The following is a 16,810-nucleotide window of genomic DNA, read 5'->3' as shown; positions in this document are numbered from 1 at the left end:
AGCAAAACTGATCAAGAAAAAAGAGATCAAAATAAAATTTATTCCAGGAAGTTTAACTTAGATGAAGTAGACAAATCTCTTATAAAACACAACTTACTAAGCCTGACACAAGAAGCAGTGGAACGGCTTAACAGTGAGGAGTTTAAAGTGTATACTGTCTGAGTCCAAATATTAGAAGTTCAAGAACAGACGAAAGCAATACATGGTAACAGAGGTCAGACAAGGAGTTACCTTGAGGGAGGAAATGGCTGAGGGAAGGGAAAGAGAAAGACTCTGGGGATGTATTTATGTGTTTTAGATCTTGATCTGAATGGTCGTTCCTGAGTGTATCTGTACGTAAAAATGCATCAAGCTATACAATAAATATTTATGCCTTAACTGCAGGTATGTTGTAGGACAAGTTCAGGCTCCTCGGAAACTTGTTCTCTACTAGGCCTTGTCCTTGGCTCGAATCCTAGTTTTAGCAAAGAATCCTGTTAGACTAATTTATCAAGAATCGCATTCCCCTACCCCACCCCACCCCTGCTTTGATATCCAATCCAGTTCCTCTCTTTTTCCACCCTCCTAACCATACCTAACCAAGTTTTTCTGAGTAACTTCCCACCCACTCCCTGTCTATGTGCTATGAATCCCCATTTGTCCCTGTTGTATTCAAAGTTGGATTCAACCTCTCTCTCCTACTACAACAGTCTTGACTCCTATTACAAGTCTTGAATGATCTCCCTTGCCATTTTTAACAAGCATCCAGTGCAACATTTTTTCTTTTACATAATAATTTAATACAATGTTTAAAAAATAACAAAATCTAATTAAACAATACAATTTAAAATAATAAAATCATAAAATCATAATAAAACCTATCCACCTTTGTACTGTTAATAGGACATGAGACTTTAACCCTTAGGAAAGGGAGTACTTTAGCAGTTAGAAATATTTCAAATCCCAACTCCGTCACGTTTTAGATGTGTGACTTAGGAGCAGTTCGGGGACTCTGAGCACTGGTCTCTTTGTCTATAAAATGGGAATAGCAGGGTCTACCTCATGGTTGCTTTAAGTTAAAATGAGATAAACAAAAAGTGATGTGAGGAATGCGCATCCCAAGAAAACAAAATCAGGATGATATTTGTTATTCATACTCCTTATATGAAAAGTTAAGAGGTGTTATTATCTTTATAACAATTATTGAATTATACTCCTGTAGATGTGACCATGGAAAAGCATGATTTGGGATGTGAATGCAGTCAGCCTCCCTGGGTGTCCCAGTGAGGTTGTAATGGGCCAGCCAGGTTTTTGTGAGAAGGCACTCAGGGTCATGGGGAGCTGTTTGCAAGCTGGCGGTGTCTCTGGGTATCTTATGAATTTAACAAATTACAGAGCAAATTACTCTGGGCCTGTGTTCTTATTGGTAAGTTGAAAATAACATTACAGATCAGTGGATTGATGTCTTAACTGGAATAATTAATATTTTCAGTTTCAGGCCCATGGCAATCACTCAATAAAGGCAGTCTGTTTTATGTTATTGCTATTATTTATAGTTATTGTTACTAGAAAGGAGCCAGAGTAACAGCAGCAGGCCTGCCTTCAAGTTTACACACTGCTACCTTTGAACTATGTTGCATTGTTATTTCTGGTTTCATCTCTTGTTTGTTTGTTTGAGAGAGAGAGAGAGGAGGGAGGGAGTGCATGTGAGCTGGGGAGGGGCAGAGGGAGAGGAAGAGAGAGAATCCCAAGAAGGCTCCACGCTCAGCACAAAGCCTGACGCAGGGCTCTATCCCACTACCCTGGCATCCTGGCCCAAGTGGAAATCAAGAATGGGACGCTTGACCAATGAGCCACCCAGATGCCCCTGGTTTCATCTTTTCTGAAATGGAGAAAACCATATCTACTTGGGGGGAAAAGTAAACATCTGCTAGGCAAAGAGAAAATGTTCCAGGACCTGTTTTCCTACAGGATTGTACGTAACTTTTCACAATCCTGTAGGCAAACAGCTTCTCCAATGCTTTCTTTTTACCCAGGATGATGTCCTGACTATCTTTTAAGAGGTGCAAGGAGCAGTCCTGTGCTCTGAGGTCGCGGGGGGCAGAGTTCACTGACCGTCCTCTGGTGCTTTAGTTTGGCTTTCAGACATAGGCACACTCTCAGCATCCGGAATTTTCCTAATGAACCGGCTGAGGTAATGCAGGCGAGCCTGGGAAGCCTAAAGAACAAACGCTATCAACAAACAGTATAGGCAACAACATCTTAACAGTACCTGAAACATGTACCACTTCAGCAGTTTGAACTAGTGTATTATTATCAAATACACTCCAATTCTGAGCCATCCGTAATTTTGACGGTTATTTTTGAGAACTAGGGAAGCAGCAGTCCTAAAGCAAATACACTAGTCATGCAGTCTTAGATCTAGCTGTTCCTGAACCTTTTTTTATCTGGCTTAATAACCCTGAGTTGGGACATGAAACACATACAAGTACATGAAGTATGTATATTCCACAAGGGGAAGCGATGCTGTTTATCTAGTCAAGGATGTTCAAAGTACATGAAAGGACATATTAAACATTTTTATGCTTTCTTACTTGGAGTGTGAAGGACAGACATGGATACGGCCCACACTGTGGAAGGATGAGGGAACCCACGGTTTGGGCCAATAAGTGGCACCATTATGCGCTTTGCCTTTGCGCCTCATCTGGTACCAGTCATCTGCGCAACATTTCACGATTTGTTCAGATGTGGTCTTAACATTTAGTTAGTCAGTGTCTAACAAAATCCCAGATATCACTCCTAAAGGAAAGACTGTGTGGTTTCACCATCATGGCTCTCCCTTCAGACCAACGCCTGGGAGTGGAAAGGTAAAGAACAACTTTTCAAACTCAAGTGACCTTGATAGCCCTTCCAGGCTCAGTCATCTCCCAGGCTTGCTTCATGGCTCGGATTTCATCTGCTCGTTCGGTATCTTTTTTCACTTCGAAACTGTCTGCTTCGTTGTGCTCGGTGACCAGCCTCAAAATCCAGTAGGGTTTATTTGGGTCTTCTTGTTGAGGGTGAAAAGTGGATATCTGATAAATAACGTACAAACCTTTGGGTCAGGTGTTTTGCTCCATTCAAAGGGTTTGAATTTTACCTTATGATCCATAATTTCACTACTAAGTATTTACCAAGAGAAATGAAAACACATGTTCACAAAAATACTTGGAGAACATTCATTACACCTTACTCTTAAGAGCCAAAAGAGGAAACAATATAAATGTCTACCAATTGGTGAATAAATGATCATCTATCCATATGATTGAATACTATTTAATATTGAAAAGTAATTGGGGCGTCTGGGTGGCTCAGTTGGTTAAGCATCCGACTTTGGCTCCAGTCATGATCTCATGGTTTCTGAGTTCGAGTCCTGCATCGGGCCCTGTGCTCCAGCCAGAGCCTGGAGCCTCCTTCAGATTCTGTGTCTCCTTCTCTCTGCCCCTCCCCCACTTGCACCCTGTCTCTCTCTCTCTCAAAAATAAATAAACATTACATTTTTTTAAAAGAAGTAATAAACTACAGAAGTATACCACAATGTAGAGGAATCTCACAGATAGACATCATACTGAGATAAAGGAGCTGAGCAAAAGAATACATTTTGCATGATTCACGTGTATGAAAATAATGGAACAGTCAAAACTGCTCCCTGGGGTAAGGTACGAAGATGACAGAATCCATTGCAAAGAGGTTTGAGGGATTCCCAAATTATGGAAATGGCCTGTACTTTATTCCTTGATAGAGATGCGGATGTGGATTACAGGGTGAATACACTTGTCAACATTCATTGAATTGTACATTTAAAATGACTGCATTTCACTGCATGCAAAGTTTACATAAAAGCTGTAAACAAGACAAAACAAAACAAAACAAACGAAATTACATTGAGGGTTACCTAGTATCTCTTTCCAAAACATGAGGGATGGTAGATCATTTCCAGGTGTGAATATACGGAAAGTTAACTTTTTGATATTTATGAAATCATTATGAAAGTTAACATTTTGGTATTTCATAGGATCATTTTCATGAACCATAGGCTGAGAGCAGATCGACATAGGGCTTGAAATGTCTAGACAAGTGAGCCTCATTGGTGAGGGTCTGGTAGGATGAGAGGCTTGAATCTAACATGGTTACTAACACTTTACATATGACTGAGACAATGTCAGTTACCCAGGTTAAATGATACACGGGGGAAACAGGGATCAGTAGGGTCACTGAATAAAGTTTTTATGGGCAGTTTGCTTTCAATCTTACCAAAAAGATCTTGCTTTCTACAACATTCCCCTAATATTTGGATGAGAACCTAAATCTCACAATTGGAAATTCTTTTATTTCTTTCTTTTACACCACAGTACAAAGGATTTTACCGTCTTTTATATTACTTGATAAATGAGTTTATCAGAAACTTCTCTGGGATCAGGAAAGGGAGTATTATGAAATATTAAGGGGTGGGGGACACATGTCTTATAAATAAGTTTATGGATTGAGTTAAGCTCATTTGTTTAAAACTTCAATAGCTTATTTTGTTGATGATACGAATATTTTCTCAGTGAGTTCAAATAATTGAAACACTGAATTATAAATTGAAGCTACGTTTAGAAAAGTTAACACACAGCATTGTCTTGAAGCTTCAAGGGAAAAAAGTGGTTAACTAAAACCACTTCACCTCTGTTTTTTAAACAAACAACGTTAAAATAAGCTAATTTTATTAAATTTTAAAAAATATTTATTTATTTTTGGGAGAGTGCAAGGAGCAGAGGGGCACAGAGATGGGGACAAAGGATCTGAAGTGAGCTCTGTGCTGATTGGCTGATAGGCTGACAGCAGCCAGCTAATGTGGGGCTTGAACTCAGGAAGGGTGAGATCATGACCTGAGCCAGTCAGACACTCAACCGACTGAGACACCCAGGTGCTCCCAAATAAGCTAATCTTAAATAGAAACTGTACCTGGTCCTCTTATATTTCAAATATAATAATCCCTTTATAGAGAAACTTCCCCTTTTCCCTATCCATTTAGATATTGCAATAAAAGGCACATTTGGATTGGAAAATGTAGCTAGTGAAAAAGTAAGTAAGGTAAATTTAAGAAATTAGCTTTTCCACATGAAATAAAATCAATGATCAAATAAATTCGACACGATCATGGTGACTAAGGTGAAAACACCAAGTATAATATAAAAGTTTCCAGTTTCTGGTTTGGCACATATACTAATACATTTTCAAACAGGAAACATTATAACTGCAGTGTCTACTAAAACCGACTAGCACAATATTAAGATTTCTAAAGCTTAGTTATTAATGTCTTAAAACGTAATTCCCATATGAATTCTGTAACCAAGCATGCACTTTTTGCTGTGCAAGCTAAGCCAAGCACCATCTTTCTTTCCCAGGATTTCCCAGAATTCATGCGTATCTCAAAGTTAATTCAGACCAGATCCCACAATTCCTTCTTAAATGGTAAATCTTCTGAAGAAGCTTTTCAGTTTCCAGAATATATGCATATATTCATTACAATTTCAAACAGAATGGAAGGCCACCGTCCATGTCAGTTTTTAGTTTTATACAATCTTCAATTTTCTGCAGAATTGCTTTTTCTTGACTTCATATTTTTGCAAACTTTTTAATTTCTTCTTCAATTCTTTTTATGTACCTCAACCCTTCCAACTGCACTGATTCAGCTTCTCATTTTAACTGTCATCTAGAGGTATCTTTTCACACGATATAGGGCTAAATCTAAAGTAAGTGTCCCAGGGCACCTGGGTGGCTCAGTTGGCTGAATGACTGAGTCTTGATTTCGGCTCAGGTGATGGTCTCATGGTTGTGAGATCGACTTCCGTGTTGGTTTCTGCACTGACAGTGCGGAATCTGCTTGGGATTCTCCCTTTCCCTTTCTGCCCCTTCCGTTCCTCACTCTCTCAAAATAATTAACCTTAAAAAAAAAAAAAATCTCTCTCTCTCTGACTCTCCCTCTCTCTTTCAAAAAAATAAAATAAAATAGGTTGCAGGAAGTAATAAATCATCAAGTACTATATGGACTTCTGTATCTGTAGCACCGTTTATGATATTAAACAGTTTGGTTTTCTAGCTTGTGTATGTTGTGGTGTTTCTCACATTTGTCTTATAATTTCCAATGCCTAGGGACACTACTATGCGTGCTAAGGAAACATCTGGCCAAAGACGTTTAGGCAACGTTTATGCTCGGGCAGTGCTCATACCTATGAGTTACTCTGAAACAAGCCACCTTGAAGAAGATCGTTTCCCAAATGCACACTCGGCAAAGTGGCCTGGAGCAGCAGATGTGGCTGAAATGGCCTGCCACACTTTATAACGACAGCTGCCCAAATCGTGAGAGCTGACTCCAGGAAAATGAGCGTCGTTTCTGCACACAAAAGCCTTTGGCACGATCCCCTGTTTATCACGGCCCTTAACTGCAGCCACCTCAGGACGCGCAGGATTTCTGCCTCTTCCAATCGTTAGTGCATTTTCCATTCTAATCTTCAACGTATTTTCCCACAGCTGACTCATAAAATGCATGGCTCCGACTCATTTTGACTGCTTTAACTGTGACATTTTGTGAAAGCATAAGTGATACGAATTTTTGATGAAGTTCCTCACATTCATCCGGGGTCCTGTGAATTAACCCCCACAGGAAAGCTCATACAGCACCAGTGTTTACACCTCAAATGCAGTCATAGAGCTTCTAAGTAAGTTCGACTAATTTTTGAAGTATCTAAAAGTGCCCCTCTACCATCAGTGGTGAGAATTTGGATACCTCTTCCTTTCACTGGATTCACGTAGCCAAGTAAGGCCTGAAGGGCACCATTCTTGTCCCCATTGTAATAAATATGGACTAATTCTTTCCATGGAAGCCATTTGTCCTCCCTCGGGAAATTCTAGTAGAAGAAAAGTCCGTTCTTCAACTCTCTTAATGCAGAGTTGTGGGTCAGTTGTTCTTAATGTTTGAACTAAACCCGGGTTCTGTCATTAACACTCACCCTTGCAATCTTCTCTTGCTGAGTAGATGAATTCTTCTTCTCTTCTGCTTTTTTGCCTTTACCATAGCCCACTCAGCTTTAATCACCTGTTTTTGTTCCTCTGACTCTTCTGACTGAATGATACTTTGATTTGGGGGTAAGCCCTCCATATAACCAGCTGTCAAGCTTCTATGCCTTCAGTGGGATAAGAAAGCAAGTTAGCAGTACTTTGTTTAGTAGAAACTGGACGAATGTCAGCTGTCCCAGTGGGACTTGAAGACTTTTCCACGGAGTATAAAGAAGATTCTGAGCACAGTTTCTTGTCAGTCAGGATGTCAGGACCTGGAGAAAACCAGATTTTCTTCTCCAATGTTTTGTCTTCAATTTCTGATTCATCCTAGACATGTTTATGTTCGTTTTTTTGAGGCATTTTCCCCTCAGCATGTGAAGTATGAATTAACATGATTTGACAAAAATTGGAATGACTTCAAATTTTGTGGTTATACTATTTGTGTAATAAAAGGCTTTACTCATCATGACTCTTCTTTTCTGGAAAACTATTTTCTGCCGATTGAGCACTGTATCTTCTCAGAGATTTTTAACCAGCCGCCAACTGATACTTTTTAAAATATCCTAGAACTCAGCTTACCTTGAGCTAAATGTGAAATCATTTCATTCTGATTGCCCAAAACAGCTTCTGAAACAAACTTCAAAGTACTTTTAAAAATAGGACATACAGATGCTCCCTTCTGTAAGTCCCTTGGGAGAAGAAGTGCTAAGTTTCCAAATTCCAATATGTAGATCGGGGGTGCTTAAAGAGTCACAAGGCTTACCACAACAATCTGCTTCACTTTGGGCCCGTTTACATCTTATTTTGCTTGTATGAAAACCCTCTTTGTAGACCGATGTGACTTGTCCTGCGAGTACAAGAAATGCAGCTGCTTGCTTCTCGGCTTCCCAGGGGACTTCTTGCGTCATGGTTTGTAGGTTGCAACCTCTCCAGCAGCAATGGTGGCTTGCCTGTTTCCAGCACTGGCATTGACAGGGGCCATTGTGCGGCAGCTGAGTCCCCGTGAAAGTAAGAGCACCAGCCCGGGGGCCACGTGGTCATTTCCATTCCAACCCCCGCAGAGGTCAGGTTAAGCTTCTTTACTTCACAGTGTTTCCAAGAGTAGACTCCAATTAAGAAATTAAATCTTGGCAATGCAAGTGGACAGGATTTTCCACTACTGGAGTGTAGGACAGCTGACCGTTATCTCTTCTAGTTTGTTAATTTTCCTTTATTGTCCTTTACTGGTGTTCTCAACATCCTTCCTCTTCAGTTGATTCATTTGCAAACTTGAGAGATAACCTTTGTTCCTTCTTGTTCCTGACCCCCATCTTGGGATTAAGAACTACATACACTGTTTCCTTGATAGTTCTTTTTGGTCCTCTGCTTCTTTCTTACCTGTACCTGCTATACCTTGCCCTCTCTTGCCTAGACTACTGCAGTACTTTGTTGAATGATTTTCTCCATCTCTAGCCTTTCCCCTTTAAAAGTATACCTTTAAAAGCCACCAGGGTACCTGAAATGTAAATCTGATCATGTCAATACATTTTTTTTACCCCCCGCCTTCCCCCGTCCTACGTCTACCCTGGCTTAACTTACGCAGTGATCACCAATGTCGGGAAGATTTTGTCCTCATAGGTATTTTGAGTTCAGTGCTTTTAAATAACCTGAATTTGAGTATGTTTAGGCCTGTGCTTGTATTTCTCAACTTTGTCCCACATCCTCTTCCTTACCCCTAATCCTTGTAATTACCTAACTGGCCCTGAAGGAATTTGGAATCGTAACCTCTGGGCTGTAGACAGAGTCCCAGCCTCCTAATCAAAATTAAAGGCCCTCCCCCTTCTGACCCTTACTTACCCCTCTAGCCCCATCTCTCAAACTTTAATGCTAAAGAAAAAAAAAAAAAAAAGGCAGATTGTGTTAGATTTCACCTTAGAAGTCTTTGCTCATTGACTCAGGTCAGGATTTCGCTGCTCTAGGAGAAAGAGGCCAGAATAAGTACAATATCTACCATTAAAACCTCTGTTTACCTTCGGTCTCCTCCATTAGACTAAGTTCTTTGAAGGTAGGGATGGTGTAATATTAATATTAGAAGCCCAATGCCCCAAAGCAGTGTCTTACAGACACACATGTCTTAAAAGTTTGATTAATGATATTTGATACTAAACTAGGGCAAGCAGCTTGCAGAAGGTGTCCAAGGAATTTCCTTAATTTATCTAGTCAGTTGCTAGAATCAAGGAGATTGAATTTTTCAGTTTTGACCTCAGGAGAGATAGTCAAGTAGGGACCCAATGAATCTACATTTACTAAGTGACTCCAATAAAAAAAAAAAGGGGGGGGGGCGCCTGGGTGGCTCAGTCGGTTGAGTATCCGACTTCGGTTCAGGTCACGATCTCACTGTTCGTGAGTTCGAGCCCCGCGTCGGGCTCTGTGCTGACTGCTCAGAGCCTGGAGCCTGTTTCGGATTCTGTGTCTCCCTCTCTCTCTGACCCTCCCCCGTTCATGCTCTGTCTCTCCCTGTCTCAAAAATAAATAAAACGTTAAAAAAAAGAAAAAAAGCATCACACCCACCTGAGGCTCAAAGCGAGGTGCTTGTTTTTCTTTGGCTAACTTTTCTTTCTCAGAGGACCTCTCTTTGCCTTTTCTTGTTTTGGAAGTTCCTGAAGATTTTTGCCCCTCACTAATAGTATGGGAATCTGGGCTTCCTAAGGTAATTAATTCCTCATGTTTCTCTCCATGAACTAGAGAGACATAAAAAAGAAAACCAGTGAGTCATAACAATAAAATCATGTCATATAGGAAAAGGGGAGCAAGTCAGGGAAGAGTTGTTAATTTAAGAGGCTTGATTTCTTTTCTTTTTTAAAACAAATATTTTATAAAGATCTATGTGATTCTCTTTTACAAAATCAAGAGGTAATTCACATGCCACACACTCACCATTTGAAGTGTGTAAATCAGTAGGTTTTGATTTAATTGTAAGGTTATGCAAAAATTATCACCATCTAATTTGTTTCCAATCTGGATGCTTTCAGTTCATTTTGTTGCCTAATTTCCTTGGCTAGGATCTCCATAATAATGTTGAATTCATTTATCTCTGCTATAATATGTGTTATTCTCTTCCCTCTGCTTTCTCCAAGCAGGGTGTGAAGGGTTTTTTGCCTTATGTGCTATTAATTCTTTCTAACAACTAAATATCCAAGTGGCAGAGGGAGAAATAACATTTGTTGAATCCCTACAATGTTTCTTTCTTTTTTAATTCTCAAACCACCCCAACAGGGCAGATTCAGAGAGGCAATTAATTTTCTTACGTTCCCCCAAGTGGTTGGAATTCAAATATGAGTTCCAAAGACATGTCAGCCCCTTTCAAAACTGGAGTCTTGTAAGTGGTAAGTGATCCCATTAGCAAAGTAAAATAGTAATTGTCAGAACCCAGCTCTTATCGATTGCTTAGTGCTGGTTATTAGCTACTTGCAAATATGGGCAGATCATCCTGTATGACTGCAAACTGACTATAAGTAACCCAAGTTCACAAGCGGGCGACTGGTCTTTCTGCCAACAATCCTAGCTGCTGAGAAATGTTGCACTAGGGAAAAATTCTTCGGTCATATAATCAAAGGGCACGGAGGTAAATTGTGGATCAGCCACTGGATAGGTTAAATTTGGCAGGTTTATTACATTCTTTGATTTTGTTTCCTCCTCTGTATAATGGAGATATTAATTCCATGCCCACAGGGCTTAAAACTAATCAGTATAGGTGGGCGCCTGGGTGGCTCAGTTGGTTAAGGGTCCGACTTGGGCTCAGGTCATGATCTCACAGCTTGTGAGTTCAAGCCCTGTCTTGAGCTCTGTGCTGGCATCTGTAGCCTGGAGCCTGCTTCAGATTCTGTGTCTCACTCTCTGCCCCTCCCCCACTTGCGCGCGCGCGTGTTCTCTCTCTCTCTCTCTCTCTCTCTCTCTCTCTCGGGGGCGGGGGGGAATAAATAAACATTAAAAAAGTAATCAATATAGGGCATTTAAAATAAGATAGTATCTGGTATCATACACACTGGGTTTCTAAGATATTAACAAATGTCAGCTGAAATTGAATCTCAAACTGCCCCATTAAGTATTTCTGGGGCTCCATTTTTCTTACTACTCATAGGTCTTAGTGTTTGAATCATATATTTAGGTGTATTTGATTCCTTTCAAAGTAACATATTCTAATATTCAAGTTTATATATGTAAACACATAATACAGTATCAGGCAAACAACAGGTGCACTCTTCCTTTACATTTTAAAATATAGAGTAAAATAATTTCTCTATTCTTTAATGTCATATAGTATAGTAACATTTTTTCCAATTAATTACAAGTTCTCCAAAGGCCAGAATATCATTATATACTTCATTATTTTTAATGTTTATTTTTGAGATAGAGAGTGAGTGATCCCTAGTTGGGGAGGGGCAGAGAGAGAGAGAGAGAGAGGATCTGAAGTGGGCTCTGTCCTTACAGCAGGGAGCCCAATGTGGGGCTCCATCTCAGGACCACAAGATCATGACCTGAGCCGAAATCCGACACTCAACTGACTGAGCCACTCAAGTGCCCCTATATATTTCCTTTTGATCCCGAATTTCACCTAGTATGATTCTAAGCTCATTGTATGTATTCATTATCACATTGTTTAAGTTTAATATATAAAACTTTATAGGGAAACTATGTGTTGAGGGTATGTGTATCAGTAAGGTGCAAGAATAAATGTCCTCCTGATTCAAACACCATGAAAAATGTGACATCATATTGTATATTCCTGTAATTAGAAGAGCTCTAGAATAAATGACAATCAGAATAAACTAATATACTCCTTGCAGAGAGGAAGCAGCAGTATCTGTTGATGAAATGAACTTGAAAAGACCTTTAGCATTATGGCTTTAATTTTCCTCCTACATTATCTTACATTTATCCAGGATGCAGCAAATAGAAATCTTCAGTGGATACTAAGACATAAAAATTATGGAAATGTATTTTTTATGATTAAAGTTCAGTACTTTGATTTATGTATCCAGGAACTAAAAACTGGCTGAGATTTTAACATTAACATAATTTCTAAGCTAGAATACTTGTTCAGGATAAGGTATACATTTACCAAGTACAATCATACTTGGTAAATGTAAACAGGAAAATCTTTAGATAATAGATGATAGACAGATAGATAGATAGATAGACAGACAGAATCTAATCATGTTTGGTTTCTTCAAAGACCTTGAATTGGAAACACCATGCATACATTGTGCCTAAGAAAGAACAATATACTATTATTTAGAGTTAAGAAAATAGTGTTACAGTCCTGTTAACAAAGGTGGGTTGGGCTTGAAATCAAAGACCTTTGAGAATGATGAGCCAAATTTATATGTGTCTTTGCAAATAGATTTAGAACCTGAAAGGTGCAGGCCAATAACATAAAAATGTAACATATTGGCAAGAACTTTAAAATAACAACACAACTAATTATACATGAAGGCAGATGATATCCCAAAGTACTACCTGGTCCAGATCTTCCAATTTCTATTTCTTTAAGAGAAAGCCACCTGTCTCTGCAAGCAATTTTTACCAAAACTTAGGTATTGAAATATACTAAAGGTGGCACTGTTGTCTCATGTTAACCAGAGGGTAAGCTTCCTAAAAATTTATAACAGAAATATTCTAGGTTGAACATAGTTATATTTCAGAACTTACTTTTTTATTATGGGTTATAAAGATGTGAGTCTTTGGGGGAAATTATATATTTTATTTCTCACAGAAATTAAATGTTAAATTTAAATGAATAAATGTGGAGATATTTCCATTAAATTCAGGATGTACACAAAATTTAAAGTTAGGACACCAATATACTTATGAAAAAAATCGCTTCCTCAACTTCTTCTTGATCTGAAGTATTGATAATTGAAAAGTAAGCTAAATTAATCATTGAAGATGTTAGTCGCAATTTTTCTAAAACGCATCATACCCTTAAAGTTGAAGTTTGTAGGTCTTGAGTCGTAAATATAATTGACACATAGAATCTGACATATCTATGTTTTCATTTAAACAAACTGGCTTCCTAAAAATCCACATTTATAAACGTGATACTGATTAGTCTGAATTCAAAAGCTGCTTACCTTTCATAAAGATTGGCCAACACATTCTTTCAAATGGGAAATTTTCCTAGTTCATTTTAAACATCATTCAATTCCGAATTTATTTGCTAGCTACTTTCAGCAACAAATGTATGATACAATGCAACTTGTAATTTAATTTTAGTAGCTGCTCATTTGCACATAAAATCATCAAATGTGATGTCAAAAGAAAGAGGATGCAATGATGCCTGGAGGCTTTTTTTCTAGTTAGATACACAATAATGAGAATAGCATTTTGTTGAGGTCTACTAGGTTCTAGGAACTTTACATATATTGTCTTGACTCTTACAACAACCTTGAAAGATAGGAGTTATTATTCTAATTTCTCAGGTGATAAATAACTCAGTTTCAGACAGCCTAAGGTATTTTAGCTGCTGTGTTGTATTTCTCCATTTAATATTAACTTCAGGTTCTTTTCCTTATTTTTTTTGTTTTTATTTTTTTATTGAGGTATAATTGACATGCAACATTACATTAGTTTCAGGCATACAATGTGCTGTTTTATATTTGTACATACTGCAAAATGGTCACCACCATAAATCTAGTAAATGTTAACTTAAAGAAAACTTAATTTATATTATTAATTTTGTACCATTACCCAACTCTATACATTATACTATTTCATGAATTCTACTACGGTGTTTATTTTAGATATTAACTTTTTAGTTTCCTCTAGAATTTTAACATTTATCCATTAACATACCTAATGTATTAAATACAATAATTTGCCACATTGATTTGTTTACTGGAACTCCATCTATGGTGGACAACCTGAAGTTGAGAAACCTAAAAGATCTTCAGGAAAAACATAAGACTCTACACAAACTTGTATGTTCAGTAAAACATAGACAATTCCCTAAATAAAGACATTAATAGATAATACAAGAAAGATCTGAAATGGGTACCATCACATATTATTATTTTTTCCAATCAAAAGCTCTTGCTAGAAAATTAATTTCCATTTAAAAGCCTAGCTTTGCCAGGGCCCTGAGTGGCTCAGTGGGTTAAGCATCTGACTCTTGGTTTGAGCTCAGGTCATGGTCTCACGATTCATGAGTTCGAGCCCCACATTGGGTTCTGCTGCACTGACAGCACAGAGCCTGCTTGGGATTCTCTCTCTCCTTCTCTCTCTGCTCCCCCCACTCTCTCTGTTTCTCTTCTCAAAATAAATAGACTTTAAAAAATATTAAAAAATAAAGGTAAATCAATAAACAAAATCCGAGCAGTGCCAGTGACTAGCTGTGTGACCATGGAAAAGTTCCTTAAGCAGCCTGTGTTTCAGTGTTTTCCTCTGTAAAGGGATAATAGTTATAGCATCTACCTCGTAGGTTTATTGTGAGGATTAATTGGGTCCATATACATAAAGCCTCCAGAAAGCCTCTGACATAAATGTTAGTAGCCACCACCGTTGGGACTATGTCAACACTACTAGTTAGAAAGTCTCTAAAGGGATAAAACATTATAGTAAAAAGGTTCTGGGCTTTGGAATAAGTCAGACTTAGGTGAAAATCTTTACTCTGGTTCCTCCAGCTGTGTTAGTTTAGGCAAATTATTCACAGCATTTAAGCTTCATTTTCTCACATGTAAAATCAGGATGGTAATAACTACCTTTCAGATTTTTTGTGAGAATTGAGAATAAAGATATATGGAAAGTACACAGTACAAGAGGTTCATGATAGCACTAGAAAAATCATAATCATAGTAACCAAACTTCTAGATCTCTCCAGTGTTTCCTTTTTGCTTACAAAGTACAATTACATGATTTTCATTTTTTTAATTGAAATAGTAAGTGCTCATTGAAAACTTCTGATTTATACATTTTTAATTTTAAATTAAATTTTGTCTGTAGGTACTAAAAAAATGTAAATAGGAAATTGCCACTTCAATATATTGGTATATACTCATTTTTTTTCTGCGTGTACCCCTTTTGCTCTCTGACCCACTCATATATTTTTGAAGAGGAGTGGCAGTTGAGGGTCCCCCATGTTCAACAGTATATGAAGTCCTCATATTAACACCAATGGGTTTCTGTAGGCTAAGCACAGGAAAGCATTTCTGAATCTTTCTTCCTCACCATTCCTGACCTAGAGAAGGAAGGGGAACAGCCTCACATGGTGAGATGCGCATTGAGTTTTCCTTGTGTTTTGTGTCTCATGTTCCTCTGACTGGAATTAGCCTCTCTCCAGCCACACCTTACACTTGGTGAGTGGTCCTACAGGCCAGGTGTGTCCAAAATGGGATTCTTGGGTATCTTCTGAGACATATTCTCCTTCTCACCACTTCCACTTCAAAGCAAGGTTCACTTCTGGGGCGTCTGGGGGGCTCAGTCGGCTAAGCCTCTGACTTCCTCTCAGGTCATGTTATCATGGTTCCTGGGATTGAGCCCCCATCAGGCTCTGCCCTGACAAAGCCCAGCAGGCTTGGGATCCCTGGTCTTCCTCTGTCTCTCTCTGCCCCTCCCCCACCCACGCACACCCTCATGCTCTCTTTCCCTCTCCCTCTATCTCTCTCTCTCACTTCCCTGCCTGGCATACTTCGGAACTGCATGGTACAAACTATTTGACAGCCCCTCCCCTGTTCACACTTCAGAGTGTCGACAGTTTCTTCTTTTCCTAAGGATCCCCAGTTTACATAAGTTTACACAATTCACACAACTTACACGTACTGGGAACAAATTTCAATTATTGAAGAAAATAGACACAGAGATTTAAAAACCTGAATTTGATTAGATTTAAGGGTATTTGCAGGTATTTTGTGCCTTTTTAGATGTTAGGACTTCACCTTGGAGAGTTGGAAAGAAAGCCTCATTCACTGTTCTGAAAGCATTGTTCAATGTGATGCTACCTTTCCTGAACAGCTTAAATGTTTTCACAAATATCTCCTCCTTTATCACTGTGCATTCTTCTATCTTGTTGGAACATTATTTTGAAACAGGTTTCCCCTGTGAACAAGATCTCCAATTGAATTTAGAAGGACTATTTCTGTTGCTTCCTTTTCATGATTTATAATGGGATCATTTATTCCCCGTCATGTGGATATGAGTTTCCATTGATAATTTCTATAAACAACAGTAGTATGACTATTCTGAGTTTATAGAGATAGGCACAACAGAATATTATAATATAAAAATCAGAAGTATCAAGAGCTACAAACAACCCATTAAAAAGCCCACACTGGAAAACAACAAAATAAGACAAAACAACAACAACAACAACAACAAAACTAGATTTGACTCTCACTCTCTGACCTATGACAATTCCTTATACCCAGAAATGTTATGTAAAATAGAGTAGTCTATAAATTTTCCCTGAAAAACAAAAAAAGAAATAATGTCTTTGCTGAACACACATCAGACACATGTGCACACACAAACTGTTACTTTCACTTATCTTATAATTATGAATATTTTATTTGTACATAGATCTTTAACATAAAATATTTAATCCAATTAGTATGAAGCACATATTATCAACTTCTTTACAGGGGGGGAGACACAAAATCACCCAGTAATTTGCACCATTCTTTATTTCAAGCAGATTTCCATTGATTTATATAGGAAAAATATCTAGATTTTTTTAAGCACAGTATAAACTATAAGACTTTGATTTAGACTAGAA

The 16,810-nt window shown here is 38.3% G+C and overlaps 1 protein-coding gene and 1 pseudogene across 7 annotated transcripts in view; both read right to left on the bottom strand.

Moving 5' to 3' along the window:
- Window positions 1–16,810, bottom strand: part of ADGB (androglobin) — a 164,331-nt gene that overhangs the window by 14,771 nt on the left and 132,750 nt on the right. For 6 of the 7 annotated variants that reach the window (XM_058735558.1, XM_058735561.1, XM_058735560.1 and 3 more), the window contains 3 exons: window positions 9,613–9,782; window positions 2,877–3,053; window positions 2,095–2,197 (listed from right to left, as the gene is read on the bottom strand). In XM_058735558.1, the coding sequence (XP_058591541.1) occupies window positions 2,095–2,197; window positions 2,877–3,053; window positions 9,613–9,782 (450 nt within the window). Of the gene's footprint in view, window positions 1–614; window positions 1,640–2,094; window positions 2,198–2,876; window positions 3,054–9,612; window positions 9,783–16,810 lie in introns of those variants that run through there. The other variant, XM_058735562.1, reaches the window with a different exon arrangement.
- On the bottom strand, window positions 6,027–8,044 carry LOC131514892 (calcium-independent phospholipase A2-gamma-like; annotated as a pseudogene).

Source organism: Neofelis nebulosa, chromosome 6 (genome assembly GCF_028018385.1).
Source record: "Neofelis nebulosa isolate mNeoNeb1 chromosome 6, mNeoNeb1.pri, whole genome shotgun sequence".
Taxonomy (NCBI): Eukaryota; Metazoa; Chordata; class Mammalia; order Carnivora; family Felidae; genus Neofelis; species Neofelis nebulosa.
Note: the sequence above shows the minus strand (reverse complement) of the source record. Positions and strands in the feature narration are given on the sequence as shown.